Below are 16,295 nucleotides of genomic sequence, written 5' to 3'. Positions count from 1 at the left end.
ATGCCCCAGATACTTTCTGTAAGCTGCTGAACCCTCCCAGGCAGGTGAAAAGCACTGATAGTGTAAAGCTCACAGGAATGCATGTCTACGTGATATAAATCAGTTCAGGAGGAGCAAAGTTTTCTCCATAGCAGTCTCCAAGGACTGTCCTTTAGGACATTGTACTGACCATCTCCCAAATGTTAGCTGTAATATCCACTGAAGCCTGTCACTAACGACCTCCGTTTCTGATCTATCTTGGTCACCTCTGCTCTTTTACTTCTTTATTTTTACAAAGCCCCATTCATTCTCCCTGAACTATGATAACCTACAATTATGGACTACAGTTTGCTAGTACTTTGCATTGTCACCATCTTCCCATCTCCTCCTTGCTCCCTTGATGCAATTCCCTGCATGAAATCTCTGCGCTGCGAATGCTTTTGGTGGCAGTTTAAAGAGCCTGGTGTGCAGGCAGCCTTCTGTGAATGCAGATGGGTAGCGGCGCTGGCACCGCGTCTCCAGCAAAGGCGTTCAGCCAGCCGTCGAAACCCTTCCTTCGTGCGCGTAGCTAGCAGTAGCTTCCCCTTGTTCTGCACACAGAAAAGAGATGACGTGAGACTGGAGACCCAGAGGGGAACTGGGATATGCTGATGTACGCAGCTGGAAGAAAGGGAAACTCTCCGTGTTGATAGTAGTATGTTTTGACTATGAAGAGTGAATATCTGTGTTCACTAGTGCAGGGGCTGAGATGAGCGTAGCGGTATGGCCAGTGCTGCACTGAGTGGTGGCGAGATGCTGTGTTTTCTGTGTAGTGCTGAGAAGAGGCGGTCTGGTGGGAGAGCTGGAAGGCAGCGTGCTCCAGGCAGGAGCGGACCTGGCTCTGCCACCTGTTTGCATTTTGCTTGCTGTTTGGTTTAGTCCCATCCATACTGTCAGCATCGTCCTTCACACAACCATTTCTAGGTTTGCATATCTGAGCTCATCATTTACAGCATTGCTGTGTAGCCAAGTGATTAGAAACAAATTGCCACAAAACTGTAATTAAATTTTCAACACATGTACATTTAAAAAGTACAAGTGTTCACACCAGGGAGTGCATTAAAATGTAGGAAAACAAAGATCTAGGTAAAGCTGCCTAACATTTGCCAAGCTTTTTTTTTTTTCTTTTTTTTTTCTTTAGGTAATTTATGCAGGACGATAACTCCCTGTCTCTATCTCAGTATTTTCCTGTATGTTGATGTATATTGCCTGGAGAAGCGTTGCGCCTAAGCCAGTTTCTTCAGCTCGGTTAAAGCTGTAGCCGTTTAACAAAAAACAGAGCAATTAAGAGGCAAGCCCACAGATTTCCCTCGGATGTTAGCGAACAACTTGGCTCTTAATTCCTACCTGTTTGTGGATGCTTGAATTTAAATGAGTTGCAGTGAAACATAGTTAGCTCTGTGTGCTGCTCTGCGAGGCAAGAGAAGAAGAAGTGGAGGTGGCTGCAAGGCTTTGCCACAGGTTTGCTCTCCGGGCGCTCTTGCCAGGGTGCTGGCCGGGCAGCGATGACGTACAAGGAGATCGCGTCCGGGAGCCGCAGGCTTCGGCAGCGAGGCAGGAGGCTTCCTCAGCCGCCCTGCACGCGGTCAGCAGCTTTCACTGAGGATGCCCACCGCCAGCATCCGCGGAGATAGAAGTTTGGGGTTTTTTTTTCTCTATAAAAGTTTTGAGACACTTCAGAGTCCTCATCTCAACGCTTCACTGATAAAATGACGTGCTTTTTGAGACCTGATCCAAAAAAGCCTGCATTTAGATCGGTGGCTGTGCTGCTGCTTCGTCTCTCATGATACCTTCAGGAAACGTGCTGTACAGACATTTATTAACTGCACATCAGTGTGCTGTCATTCTTTGTGATTTATGTGGGTTTTCAGTGCTGAACTGATTAAATTGCACGTTTAACAAAAAAGAGGGCTTCACTTGTAGCACTGAGGAAAATTATTGCATCTGTCCAAAGAAGCTAGCAAAGGTTAACAGTGTCTGTTTACATTCCTCATAAAGAAAATCTTGTTAAAGTCTGTCTCACATATTTTACAGACGTGGTAAGAGCCTCTGAAGAATATGTTGTCAGGAGAAATGGTTTTAATCTTTTTTATCTAATTTTATGCAGCAGGAGTGTATCCTGTTTAATTAAGGGAGTTGGTGGGAATTTGGTGTTGTGGCACAAAGAGGTCCCTTGTAGCAGCCCGGGAGGTGGGGTGGTTTTTAAGAAGGTCAGCGAGAGGGGGGCACACATTGTAACAGAGCAGGTTTGCCAGATGACTGCAGCGTTGTACTGGGGAATGTGAGATCATTTGTCTTCTTCAAGTTAACTTCTGTGCCTTGCTTTGGCCCTGCATGTTGTTTTGCCTGCACACCCCTATTTTTAAAGAGCCCTGCAGACAGCTCATTTTAATCTGTTGGACGGATAGTGTGTGGATCAATAACCATCTGCTTTTGTTCTCAGCAGTCAAGTCTCTGCAGGTCTCAGGTTAACCTGAGTTGCGGAGCTGTTTGCATCCCCGTGGCCGCGACAGTCCATGTCGACTACCTCCGTTTATGCTTTTATCTCTTAAATCTTTCATATTTTGTCCATGCAGTAACACAGTGTTTCATTTTTGCTCTCCACATATTTTGAGTGCAAACAAGGCACTTAGAATATCACTGCAATTGGTATGCCAGATTTGCTGGAGCAGCATTACGTGAGAGTTTTGTGTGCAGACTGAAAACACCCACTTGTTGCTCCCATTGAGGAGTTTGGCTATCAACTTCTCAAAATACCTCCGCGATCCTGTCAGCCTGTTTTAGCTCACAAACATGCTGCAACCCAAATTCTTTGCTGAGAAACATTTCCTTGCAGCAGTTCTGGTAGTGAAGGCTGCCAGCAATGGCTGATGCCCACTCCAGCCCACATATACAAGAGCACAAGTTCCCACATCCCCAAATCCCAGCTGATGGGAGAGCTTTTGCATGCGAGTGAAAAACAGTTAATGTTCTTAGGGGCATCCTTTTACGCTATCCCTGGCAGCGCTCTCTTCAGTATGTATTTATTTCAGTAGCTTCATTTACTTTAAAAACTCCTAGTTGTCCTTGCAAAGTAATATGCAAAAACTGTGTAGATCACTGCATCCGTCCCAGATCTGCCACCATAAGGTGAACCAGCACAGTTGTTAACTGGGCCCAGGAAGTTACATAGCAGTTCAGGGCAATTCAAGAACGTTCTCCACAGCTGAGTGTAGATAGGGAATTTGGCTTGTTAGAACAGATTCATCCTAGTGGAAATTTGATCCAGACAGTAGGTGAATATTGTTACTCTTGCACAAACTGTGATTTTTCACTACCTCGCATGATCTGGCATTTGGGTTTATACTTCCCCAGAAAGAAGCCATCTCCTTCTGCTCGCCAGCAGCCCTCGTTCCATGCTGGAGCTTTTCTTATCGAGTGACCGAGTGAAGAGTTAAAATCACAGAGGCAGCTTCCTGCAGCACTCTGCTGCTTCTGTGATGTCTCACGTTCAAGCATTGATCCAAACCAACCAGTTTGGTCTGGGTGGAGGAACTAGTTCCCAGCTCGTGATGCTATAGATAGCTGCTGAACTTCTGCAGCACTGACAGTGACAAATAGTCCCTGGGAGAAGAGGATGTTTAGTCATCTCTTGAGGATGATTTGATAGACATGAGTAACTACTAAGCCTCGAGACCTCTTGCCAGGTTGCATCATGCTAAAGATGCTGCGTACCTTCAATGTGTTGTAATGTACCAATAATTTTGAATTGCTTTTTCTTTTAAAGCACTTATTCTCTGGATTTTCCTTTCAGCTTCTGGACAGGGGTCAGGCACAGGGCTGCTGTCACTGAGCCCTTGCAGCACAGCAGGAGGCTTGGCAATGGCCATTTGCACACACAAAATGTTGATCTTCCTGAGAATAGCCTGAAGCCAGTGTTTCCCTTCCCAAACATTACTGAAATAAAAGCTTCTCCTGGCTGTTCTCAGCGGTGATAACGTGCCCGGACATGTAACTGTATTCATCACACGCTAGACCCGACCCTATCTCTCCCAGTCAGGCAGAGCTCTCACAGGTCTCGTACAGCGCAATGTTCCCCCATCGCATCTTTGCCTCGTGTTACAACGGTTGGATACTGCCAAACATGTGGCACCTCTGGGCCTGGCCCATCCTGCACTTGGCTACGTGGCATGCGTTACGCTGGACGCCACTGATGGCACTCATCAAGCCCAGCAACCCAACTGGTCAGCAGCAGAGTTTGCTTCAGCGAGAGCCTGAGCGCGTGTCGGCCATCCCTATGGTTTGACATGACTGGGTGGTGATCCGAGCAGGGTGGACAGCGGGGCTCTGGGCAGCCTCACATCAGAAGGTGCCCTTTTGTTTCACCACTGGTCCTGCGGACGTTAAACTGTCTTGGGGCATTTGATCAGGCCTGTGGCCTCTTCTCTGCTGGACTTGCCTCCAGAGGTAAAATCAGGCCCGTATGTAAGGCACATGAGACTGCTGCTTCTCCAGCGCTCATCAGTGTGAGGGACTGGCCTGGGTGTCTGACCTTAGTGAGGAGCTGGTGCTGCTCCTTGCAGAGGAGACCTCAGCACAGGTCTTCTTTCAAGGGAAGAAAAGAAGGTGCCAGGAGGTCCTGAAATTTCAATGCAGCAAAAAAATTTCCTCTCTGCAGTTTGAGAGTAGGTAGATTATGTAGCTGGGACCCAGAAGGACCACCTTCCATTTCAGAGGGCAGTTCAGTCCCTATGCTAACTCAGGTCTTTCCCTGACCACTCCGTCTGCCAACTGGATGGCCACAGAGAGCTGATGCAGAAATGGACTGCCACCACAAATTCGTTTCACGTAGCGAGCAGCAGCTAACCTGGGCTTATTCTTCACTCCGAAGAATTCTTGCTTAACTAGGGAGAGTGTTTCCCAAGGATATAGTTGACTTTTCTCAGGCAGTTTTGTGCACTGGCCAAGACTGCTGACAGCTTAATATTCAGCTACAGAATAAAATTTTCTGTCATTTTGATTTATGTTCTTTCTCTGCAACCAGAGTCCCACATAAAGAATCAGAAGGAATTTATCTTAAAGTTAGCTCCGTGTAACTTTATTCTTAGACTGACCTGCAAATTAACATATTTTTAGATTTTTTTTTTTTTTTGGAATATGAACTAAGACTCTCTACCTTGAGTTTTGTGACCATCTGTTATGATGTCTGTAATAGTGAAATTTTTTCATAATGGCAAAAAAAACGTCATTGTCACTGAAAGAGAAAACAGGCTGAAGGTATGAGAGTGCTCTTCGCTAAAGTTTTTACCTGTCCCTGGTGGCCCTGGCCAGGGAGGCGCTTAGGCACCGGGACGTTCACTGAAGCGATGCCAAGTCGTTGGGTGCCCAGCCCCAGAAGTGCCATTCGCTGGGCTGCGCGAGGTGCTTGTATTTTCTGTAAGCAGAAGAAAGAGAGCCAGGGCCCTGCCCCATTCCCTGCGATTCCTGCTGGTTTTGCGCTGCGTGAACTGCACCTGCAGCCAGGGAATTGGGACCAGGGTCGCAGTTTTCTATTCCTAGTTCTCCTAGGAATAGAAGGGTCTGCTCCTTTAAGCTCTGATACATGGTGCTTCAGCACAGTGCTCCACTCGGGATATCTTAAAGCCCTCTGTACCGGGAGTTTTCTCCTGGGAAGAGGTCTGCAGCCCCTCAGAGGTGATGGGTTCACACAGAACGAAGGTCTTCGATTCCTGGGAACAGCAGGCAGAGAGTGAAGTTTTCTGGCCGCTTGCCTGTTGTGCAGGAGGGGCCTTACTCCTCTTTTTTTTTTAGGAGGGGGGACTGTGACAGTTTATTCTGGCTTTGTGCTCTCTGCGTACGTTCGACATCGCCTGAGTGTGTTCGAAGAGCTGGAGCCCTCCGAAGAGCCCCGGCGCGGGCCGCTGGTTATCACCCTGCGTGCCAGGGGCCGTGTGATTTTGTAGCACAGCCCTATGCTCCTGCCGCGTTTCCAAAACTGGGCCTTGGGCTCCTAAATGATTTTGGTACTTTTGCAGAATTGCTTCTTGGCATTAGTGTTTGGGAATTACTGCTTACAGTTTCATTTTGACAGATGCTTAAAAGAGCAATACTGAGGTAGGATAAAAAAAGCCGTTACGTGGCTATTTGTTTGCAGTTCTGTGATTTACAAAGCATTCTGCAAGACAAAAGAAGTGGCCACATGAAACGCTTCGGGAGTGGTACTGACGGGAATAAAAGCTTCTCTGCAGAGCCTCAGGAGAAGGCCAGAGAGCAGGAAGATTCGTTTTATTTCACTGCTCGGCTTTGCCGCGGAGTCCAGACTGTTTTATTTATTACATTTCCCCCGACTTAGTGGAGACCAGCATATGTAATCTAAGACGTATGATATGAGACATGTCTCAAAAGTAAAACTTCAGAATGTGACATGAGTTGAAAGTAAATAAACTCTCTGGCGCAGTGGCAGTGATGGCTTCTGTCCTGACAGCACTGTGTCCCGAAGCTGGTGTCCCCGAAGGAAGCTGCACATCTGTGGAGAAAGAAATAGGGGCTTGTCCACACCAGGCAAGTCGTATTGGCCTCCTTCAGCCATGCAGGTAAAGCACCTGCTCAACTGCTGGATTCTGCTTATATCCCATTTACTTTAACAGGAAACACCTGCTGCATAAGGGCTACATATTTCTCTCCTTTTCTCCTGGATCTGCTGCATAAGGGCTACATATTTCTCTCGTTTTCTTCTGGATAGTACCGGTAACATATTATTAAAAATTTTGAAACTCTTGCATTGTAAGAGAGGCCATCTGTCTGCAAAATGTGTAGCAAAATAGTATTTCAGGGTTCCCATTTGTAACCCTGTAGGGTATCAGGCTGTAAAGTAGAAGATAAATAACGAGTTTCGGCTGAATAACAGGAATGCAGCAGACGAAGCCCGTGTCCAGGCTGGCTGCAGGAGTTTGCAGTGCTCTGCGTGTCATGTATTCCCCAGGCCACGTCTTACCTCTTCCTAGTTTTCCCGCTCACAATTCTGTATATACCTGTTAAACACTGTTGTGCGCGTACTTCCGCTACAGGGCGCTGGAAATGGCCGGCCGTGGTAGGCGTTCTCATAGTGCTCAGCGCACAAACGGACAGCCCTCGGGTTCTCCGGTGAAAAGCAGGGAACAGTGCTTAGAAAGTGTTGCCTGTGCTTTCCACGTTGGTCCGCTAGGTCTGGGGGAGACCTGGCTTCCCTTCGTCAGTGCTGCTCCAGGTTGGGACCACGCATCCCTGTGAGGACAAGACCTCTGGAGGTAACACCTGAGCTCCGTGGGAGCTGGTATGAGTGTCCTGTGGACCTCAGCCGAGCCACGAGTTCATGGCTGGTCAGTCTGTGTGTTGTGATTGCACGTTATTTGGATGACTGGGCAAAAATAAGCATGGAGTTTCTCTGCGGTGTGTAGGACGGCAGTGCTGAGGTCACACCGTGTGGCTCGACCGGCCGGCGGGGTCACGCGTGCTCACCCTCTCGCTGCATGTGGAAGGGACAGTCACGTCTTGAACACGTTGTCCGATGGCACACGTACTCCCCTGTGCCTGCTCAACGCAATCAGCCTTTAGCTAGTAATAGTGGTGGCCCAGCACGGTGACGTAGCTGCAGTCTACCGCAGAGGGTCTTCAGACACTTCTGGGGAGACTGGGTAACGTTTGAGTTTATCTCTGCACTGCTGCCTGCCCTGGGCTTTACCGCGTCGGGAGCTTCCCTGAGATGCTTCACACGCAGCTCATCATCGGGGGGCTCCAGAATTGGGGGTGTCCAGCTGTGGATAGATTGAAGGGTCTGCGGCATTAACAGTCCCGCTGTGTTGCCGGAGCCTCATGGAGCTGATTTATAGTCTTCTTAGGTGGACTGTAACGTCCTTAAACACCAGCAGTATCTGTAGATGGCTTGACCTTAACCTGCAGTGTATTCCTAGGAAGTACTACGTTATCTGAGCCTGATTTCCACGTTCGCTTTGTTCCAGTGTAAATGCGCACCCCTTCGCCAGCACACGCAAGGTATTACCTTCATCTCTGGCTCTAGGAAGCTGATACAGCTGGATTGCTGTATTGTTAATAGGGATATCAACTACAAAATCTTTTCGTAGGGCGCTGTGTGACTGGAAAGTTCTGGTGGAAGCTTTCCTTTCAAGCAGTTCTTAAAATTTTCTTTTAATTTATAAGGTAGGAAGGAAACATTTTTTAGGGTGTAAAATGGAAAGAAATTTGGTTCATTATTTCTTTTGGATCCCCAATCAAATTAAGAATTACTGCCCCCAAAATAATATTTTTACTGTACTCTCGCCAAAGGTTTTTCTGTATTCATAAAAGCCTCTTGGTTAAATTAGGATATGAGCAACAACTGCCACATAAAGGATGGATATGTATTGAATTTTTATTTGCTTTATATTTTAAGGGTTTTTCTCTTTTGTATTTATGGAATAGCTTTACCTTCAGCAATCTAAATGCTTCTCTGACTGAGGAAAACCTGAAAATCGTCATAATTACTGTTCTTGTTGCACCGTAGCCCTGTAACAAGCTAGAACTTGGAGAATTAAACAAGGAACCATGAAACAGCCTTCCGCTTTTGAAATAAGATGCTTTTATGGCAGCCAGCACCAGAGCGAGTTTCACAAGGCCACGTTGTTTGTGCCGTGCACCGCTTTGCAGGTGTCCCAAGGAAGAGCCAATAGCTGTGTCTTTCCCACTGTTCCCAGTTGCAACTTTCCCACGAGTGAGTTCTGCAGCAGCCTGTGCTCCTGGAAGAGGCTGTGCTGGTGCAAAGAGCTCAGAACCGAAGAGCGTGTCTGAAAGCTGAACGGAAAGGAAATAGCCCTGGGGAGCTTCAGTGCAGGAACTGAAGGAGTAATCTGGTACTTGTACAGACAAGTACTCACCAAACTCTGCAAACTGCAAATACTAATAGCAGGCTCTCTGCCTCCCGTGCATCCAGTGGGAAACGCATCTTCCCCGCTGAGAAAGTAGCTGTTATTAAAGGGAGTCGTGCCCTTTACAGGGACCAAGAGTGGTGGGAGCTAGACATTAGGGCTCTCATCTCGCTCCCAACGGAAAGCCATTAAGCCTATGAAATACATATGTTTTCTGTTCAACAGCTGTTTGCTTTCTCAGCCCAGCAGCCACGATAGTGCCACGAGGTTTGGAGACATCAACAGGAAAATCTAAAACGGGGCTGTTTCTGCCTCTGCTGTGTCTGTCTGTCCCCGCCGCTACACACACCGGGCCAGCAGTACTGCTGACTCAGTAAAACGGGCTTGCGCGTCTGCGCCTGGTTAGGCCAGAGTCTGCGGCGAAATCACCGGTGACTGCGGCTCCCCAGCACTCGGCTGCAGGCCGGGGCTTGTGGCGAAGGGTGTCTGGCAGCTCCTCAGGGTCGCGCAGCAAACTAGATTTACAAGAAGATGGTGGTCTTCAAAATTAAACCCTGACAAAGCCTTCTCCTTAACAAAAAGCTATGTACAGACCTTTCCTGTCTTTAGGTCAAAAGTGAATTCTTACCGTCCATATGTATTTCTAGAGAAAAAGCATAGGAGAATAATTATTTGCACAATTTCCTAGGCTTGCAGTGAAATACCTTCTTGGAGATTCCTATCAGATATTCCTATTGCCTGAATGATAGTGCCATGTCCAACGCAGTGCATTAACTTGGATTAATTAGTTCCTTATGTAGATAACTTTCCGTACAAGGTATTGCAAAGTTTTGCCCAAATAGCCCAGTTTTACACAAGTATACGGGCTCCATCACCCAGCAGAGGTCTGGGTATGAGGGAGGTGGGGAGAGGAGAGGTAAAAGGAAGGGGAGAAGGAAAGACCCTGAGACCCAAGCTGCAGAAGGGGTGAGTGTATGTCTCAGGAGCCGACAGACTCGGCTCAGACTGACGGAGCATCTCTGTGCCTTTGGCCTGCAAAAATCCCTCAGCTACCTCTCTTTTTGATGCCGTTTCTCCTTTCCTACGACAGAAGCAATGCTGTCTTTGAACCTTCAGCGTTTTAGTATTAAAAAGGGAGCTAAGCATCAGCTTGGGCAGCAAAGGAAGAATGATACTTGGAATAAAAAACCTGATGAAGTAGATGATGAGCTTTATTAGGCTTCGCCGGCTGCAGAAGGCAGAGGTGTTGGCTGGCGTCCCCATCCCCGTGCACCGCTTTGGGCGATCCAAGCCCTGGGAGCACCAGACGTAGGAGCCCGCGGGTGCCCTTAGGTGTCCCTGTGATTACGCAGGTCCTTCGGCCTTATGCCAGCCAGGAGGCGCGAGGCGTAGCGGGGCTGAGGCTCCCGCTCGCTGCGCTGCCCGACAAGTCCCCGGCATGGGCGCACCTGGAGACCCGCTCAGCTGCCCGGGGCCGGGGCGCAGCGGCTGATGCCGGGAAGAAGGCAGCGCGTACCCCGTCTCCTCGTGCTTGCCTGACCTCGTTCAGACTGCGTGTCTGATCGGTGAGCTCGCCTCAGCCTTGCCCTCTCTCTCCTTTGCAGGCCCAGTGACGAAAACCACCCCCAGGTGAAGCCTGACGCCTACGTGAACAACCTCGCCGAGGCAGTCGACCTCATTCTCCAGCAGCTGCACGAGTGATGCTGCCGCAGAAGGGTTAACGGCGTCTCGCGGCGGCCGTGCCTGGGCCGCCCTTGGGCTCCTTCTCCTCTCTCCATCGCAGCGCGACGTGCAGCCCTTCCCTGGGGTTAAAAATGCCTGCGGGGCTAATCGTTAATTGAGCTACTAACCTTAGCGAAGGGACGATCAAGGTGTCCTCCATGCACTTGCCGAGGTTTTGTCGCCTTGGTTTCATACAACTGGCAGAAGAAAACCAGCTGGGGCCTGGGCGGCGCGGGCTCTGGTGCCCGATTCCCAGTTTTTAAATGGCAGCTAATAACTTTGTCTGGGGTGGCTGCTGTGCGGGAATTTTGCAAACAGCGGTAAAACTGGGCCGCCAAGAGCACGTGGCTGCCCAACTTCCGCCGCTCTCCGGCGTGTCCCGCGGCACCAGGCGGCATTAAACGCGGCTGCAGCTACTACACACCCGCTAGCGCTGAGCCGAGCCGCTTACAGCCTCGAGGGCGCCGAGGGAGGGCCGGGCTCGCGGTGCCCTCGCCAGCCCCGCTCGCGCTCCAGGGCGGCCCGCGACGCTAGGGCCGTCGCGGAACCGGTACGGGGGGCAGAGCGCACGCCTGCGGGCACTTTCACTGCGTTTCTTCCACGCCTGGCTGCCGCCCCGGTTCGAGCCCCGCTGCTGGGCTAGTTAATAAAGCCAGTCCCGCGCCCGCGCCCGCTCCGTTGTGTGTTCAATCCGCCCGGCAGCCGCGGTGATTTTTAGAGGCGCTGAACGGGTTTTCCCTCGCAGCGAGCCGCGGGGCAGCGCGTCTCCAGCAGGACCCCCAGCAAGGCTGGGTGACCGTTCCCGGCCGGGGGGTCGCGGCGCGGGGTCCGGGGTGGGAAGGGCATCGCCTGCGGGCGTGAAAAACCAACCCGCAAAAACCAGGCTGCCACCCAGAAAATCCCGAGCCCACCAAGCGTGGCTGCATAGCCACTCCATGCTTTTTTTCTTGCGGCCTGCTCCTCACTTTTAACATCTTTTCCCTCGGTGAGGTTTGCGCTGGGCTCTCGCTCCGTGCCCCTACGCAGACGCTGCGGACGCCCGCGGGCCGCGGCGGGAAGCGGGGCTGTGTGCTACGACCGCGTGCAGAAAACAAACAGCCGAATGCACGGCTGAGGCTGGCTGAAAGGAGCTGAAACAGATTAAATAGCAGAAAACTGGCTAGGCTTTCAGGCTTTATTTTCGGGGAAGAGCCATCGTGCCCTTGACCGCAAGCGTGCGATGCTGGTGCGCGCTGCCCTGCGGTTAGCTGTTGCCTCCCCGGGTGTGCCGCCCCGGCCCCACGGCGGCCGCCGGGCTCGGCGCTGCCCCGCGCCGGGCACCACAGACGGGCAGAGACGGCGGCCGGCCCCGGCCCGGGTACTGAACCAGGAAGCTTTATTTACACAGTAAAAAAGTAACAAGCAATTTCCTGAGACCGAGCTGCTCTAGTGCAATCAAGTCACGGAGCGAGTACGAACGAGCAGTCCCCTCGCCGGCCGCGGCCACCCTCGCCCCACGGCCACCCTCGTGCACCGAGCGGCGGGAGAGACCTTGCTGCTACAGGTCAGCGCTTCGGAAGGCTTTTTTTTTTTTTTTTGGCCATCTTTTTTTCTGATTCTTAAACATCCATTGAAAACAAACTCTGCAAAGCACCGCTACAGTCCTAAGGTCTCCTATGTAAGCCTGTCGTCCTGGTCAGCCAGGAACTTTTAAACAATGCACTTGAAACACAACTTTATTGGCCAATAGGCTATGCTATAACGTGAAAAATTACAATCATCTATTTTACAAATACTTCTTTTTTTTTTTTGTTTTTTTGAAGATGTAGCCATTCATAGAAGCGGCTCAAAGAGCTACATCTGCACGTACACAGCAAGATCCCTGTGCACCCGGTATCAGTGCTGCGCCTGTTCCCATCAAAAGCCGTTTTTAAAAGAATTGTACTGATGAACTCTTATTGCTGCTGATATAGCTGGGGGGGTTTCCAGAGCATCTGTGCAAGAGGGGGGAGTCCTTTAAAAGGAAAAGCCCGCAGTCCCCGGCGTCGGGGCTGCTGCTTTTCAGCTGGTGTCGCTGTACGTGTAAGGCCAGCGTCTCGCTGAACTTCCATCACGCGCCGAAGAGCAACACAACCTCCAACTTCACAATCGCCAGGATGTCCCCTGAATCTGAGGCACATACTATGTTTATATTTAATAGTTTTAATTATTTTATTTATATATATATTTATATATATATAAAAATCCACAAATGTTTTTACCTCTACAGAGAGAAATTAAAAAGTAAGGCTTTCTTAAACTGAAAGTAAGTACATAAAAGCGTACAAAACCAACAAAATACCCACCAGAACACCACTGTGGCCTGAAAAAAAAAAAAAAAAACTCGCAGCGAACTGCAGTGTGTGTGTCTAAGCGACCGTGCCCAGTATAAGGCCATGCCTCCGAGGAGAAGCGTCTTTCGTAAGGCAAACGGGTTGTGCTGAACATGAACCGCGCGCCGCGGCGGCAGCCCCCGGGGGGGGAAGCAGAAGCCCTTGGGACCGAGAGCGCCCGCCGGGGAGCGCCGGCCGCCGGGAAGACTCGCCGCGGCGGGCGGCACGAGCGCGGAGCCTCAGCCGGGCCGCGTCCCGAGCCGAGCGGCGTCCGAGCAGAGCCGCAGGGTAAAGCTGGGCAGCGGCGGCTCCCCGAGGTGCGAGAGGGCACACGCCGCCGCGGAAAAAAGTGCCGTAACAGAAACAGGAACGATTAACAAAATCTGTACCGGTGGCGTTTGAGCTCTCCCGCTGGAGGGGGTCGCGGACGCCTGCCGGTGGACGTGCCGGACCCCCCCAGCCCTTTCCCGCGCCCAAGCTGTTGCTGGTGTCTCTGCGTTTTTCTCCCTCGCCCCGGTCGGGGACCTCTGCACGTGACCCACGAGCCCCAGGGACCCGGCAGCGCGGGTGCCCAAAGCCACTTGTACAGCTTTCCTACAGGCAAAAAAAAAAAAAAAAAAAAAAAAAATCCCCCAGAATTGAATCGGGGGCAGGAAAAAAAGCGTGCGTCCTTCTAAACCTGCTAGCAAGCGCACAGCTTATTTTTCCCAGGAGGACATAAAAGCGTACAAACAGCACGGGCACCGCTGTATCTGTGCTTAGCGAAGGCACAGGAAGAGGAGAAAGCTTTCAGTGCTGCTACCTGAATTTTCAGCATTTTGACAGCTTACTTGGGTCACGTAACCCCGTGGCGCTCGACGTGGAACCACTTCACAGTCGGACAAAGCAGAAAATTGCAAAATTTTGGCAAAGCTGCTTCGTCCCCTTCAGCCGGCGGGAGAGACCGCCGACGGCACGGTACAGCCCACGGGAGGTTTCCGCCACGCTCTGCTCCCCGAAGCGACACGCTCCCTTCTCAGTTGTTTTCTATCTGCTCGATATCTATCTCTCCGTCGAGCTGGAAGACGCTCTCGCCCGCGGTCCCGCCGCGCCGCCAGGGCGCCCGCGCGTCCTCCTTCCCGCCGCCCTCGTCCTCGGCGGCGCCGTACTCCGCCTCCTCGCCCGAGAGCTCCTCTCCGCCGGCGCCGCGGTCCTCGGCGCGCCGCCGCGGCTCCGGCACCGGCGTGCAGGCGGGTGTCCGGCCCGGCATCACGTCCGAGGAGCGCGCCGCCGCCGTCACCGCCGCCCGGGACTCGGCGCAGAAGGGCTCCGGCCGGGCGCCGTCCTCCGGCGCGGCGCTAAGGCAGCTCAGGCTGTTGAAGGTCTGACGGTTCTGCGGAGGGAAGGGAGAGCAGGCAGCTGAAATAGGCGCCGAGCGGCTTATCGAACCGAGCGGGTTGGAAAGGGGGAAGAGGCATACCAAGAGGCTGGAGCTGGAGCCGCAAAGGCAGGTAAAGGCACGTTAGAAACGAAGAAAACGTAAAGGCTGGGACCGAGGAGCACGGGCAGTGGTGGGACTCCAGCTCTTCCCGTCTTTACATCCAGGCTGGGTACACGCCAGATTATACATTTAGGTCGAACTCTGGATTTTGCTCGTGTACTGTCACTTTGTTTAAAGGGACACCTGGACGCGATCCTGTGCAACGTGCTCTCGGTGACCCTGCTTGGGGGGGGGGTTGGACTAGGTGATCTCCAGAGGTGCCTGCCAACCTCTCCCATTCTGTGGTTCTGTGGGACAAAGGAGAAAAGCGGATGGGGGGAGACCAGAAAGACCCTCCACAGAGTCTCCAAGGCCCTGCACTTCTTCGTAACGCATGCACGCCCACCACGCAGGTGGCTGAAAGGCAACTCAGACACCAGGAATGAGGGCAAACGTCACAAACTCAGGAAACTACTCCCTTGTAAACAGCAGCTCTCTTCTCACTGCCTGACAAAATGTTCTGCATTTACATATTTTGCAAAGCAGCTTGTGTGTGAATTACAAAGTTTTCCAGCAATTCTATCTGCCTCCCACGTAAGGGTAAAAGTAGAAATCACCCGAAGCGCGGCCGCGGCCCCGGCCAGCACAGCCCGTGCCTGCCTCTTGCAAGAGCCCGGAGCGCATGGCCGGCACGGGGCTGCAGCAGAGCCGCGGGCAGAGGAGGGCCGGCAGCTCCTCCTTAGCGTCGCGCGGCCCGCTGCGGTTCCGAGCCGGCCGCTCGCCTGGGGCGCGCAGCCCCCGGGAACCCGCCCGGCTGCCGCCGCAGGGAACGGAAACCAAGGGCCCGGTCCCGGGAGCGCGCGCGGGCACCCTGGGGGGCTTTCGGTGCTGCTTGCTGCCTTTGTAACGCAGCGGGAGCGGAGGGGCGGCACGCTGTCCTGGGGAGGCCGGGCTCCTTCTCATTCCCTACTGCGATCCGCAGACTTCAAAAAAAGGTGAAATGAAATGCTTTGGGGAAGTTTTGCAGAGAGAAGCAGTGCACCCCCCTGGGCATCCTACGTGCTCCGAGGGGCTGGTAGGCACGCGTGCGCCTTGCACAACTCCTCCTGCCCTACAGGTCGCCTGCTTTTCCTTTTCCACGCGGCCATGGCTCAATCTGCACCAGAAAATATGTGACCCCATAAGGCACAGGCCCTGATGAAAACCAGACGTGTAGCCTTTACTAGCAGCATCAGCAAACCATGAGTGTGCTCCCCCCGCCCGCTGCCTGGGCAGAGCTCCTCGCTAGTTATCTCCCAGCGCTCCAGAGCGGGTGTTTCCAGCGTGCATCCAGTAAACAAGGGGATGGAAGGAAGCATCTCTGCCAGCTGAGGATGCTCATCCAGTCTGTGGCTCTGAAATGCCTAGAAACTGCACAGACAAATATGCAACGACCAAACAAGCATCCGGGTTTCCCTTGCCTCCTGAAGTTTTCCTCTCTTTGTGTGGGACTTGCACGTGGTGTGAAACCTGAAGCGTATCTGCAGTAAGCCAGGCCTCCCGGCTCTACGGTTCCTCACTCTTAAGACAGGGTGGGCTTTCCCTGGTGTCAACCCAAACACATGGTGATGAGCAGACCCCAGCAGGAGGTATAGGTCACACTTTGACTGCAGGAGACTGCCGAGTGAGACAAATGGGGAGCGTGATCGAAACACACTACTATAAAGGCGAAAAGCCACACTCCAGAATGAGTTATGGGTAGTTTCTTGACAAAACAGAAATATGCACCAGGCAGGATCCCCCAGGAGCTTGAGCAGGCTTGGGGACTGGGCAGAATTTTCTTGGATGACCTGGATGACAGAACAGAGTGGACCAGTTAAACCTGCA

General features: G+C 52.0%; 2 protein-coding genes across 8 annotated transcripts in view; one reads left to right on the top strand and one right to left on the bottom strand.

Annotated features, from left to right (window-relative positions):
• LHPP (phospholysine phosphohistidine inorganic pyrophosphate phosphatase) overlaps positions 1–11,287 on the top strand; it is a 107,143-nt gene extending 95,856 nt beyond the window's left edge. For 3 of the 5 annotated variants that reach the window (XM_062580724.1, XM_062580720.1, XM_062580725.1), the window contains one exon: positions 10,502–11,287. In XM_062580724.1, the coding sequence (XP_062436708.1) occupies positions 10,502–10,598 (97 nt within the window). In that variant the 3' untranslated portion in view covers positions 10,599–11,287. Of the gene's footprint in view, positions 1–1,159; positions 1,814–10,501 lie in introns of those variants that run through there. The other 2 variants (XM_062580729.1, XM_062580723.1) reach the window with 2 other exon arrangements.
• Positions 11,288–11,966: 679 nt separating this feature from the next.
• The window catches only part of FAM53B (family with sequence similarity 53 member B), a 44,091-nt gene continuing 39,762 nt past the window's right edge, over positions 11,967–16,295 (bottom strand). For 2 of the 3 annotated variants that reach the window (XM_062580718.1, XM_062580717.1), the window contains exon 5: positions 11,967–14,342. In XM_062580718.1, coding sequence (XP_062436702.1) covers positions 13,986–14,342 — 357 coding nt within the window. In that variant the 3' untranslated portion in view covers positions 11,967–13,985. The other variant, XM_062580719.1, reaches the window with a different exon arrangement.

Source organism: Rhea pennata, chromosome 7, assembly GCF_028389875.1.
Source record: "Rhea pennata isolate bPtePen1 chromosome 7, bPtePen1.pri, whole genome shotgun sequence".
NCBI lineage: Eukaryota > Metazoa > Chordata > Aves > Rheiformes > Rheidae > Rhea > Rhea pennata.
Note: the sequence above shows the minus strand (reverse complement) of the source record. Positions and strands in the feature narration are given on the sequence as shown.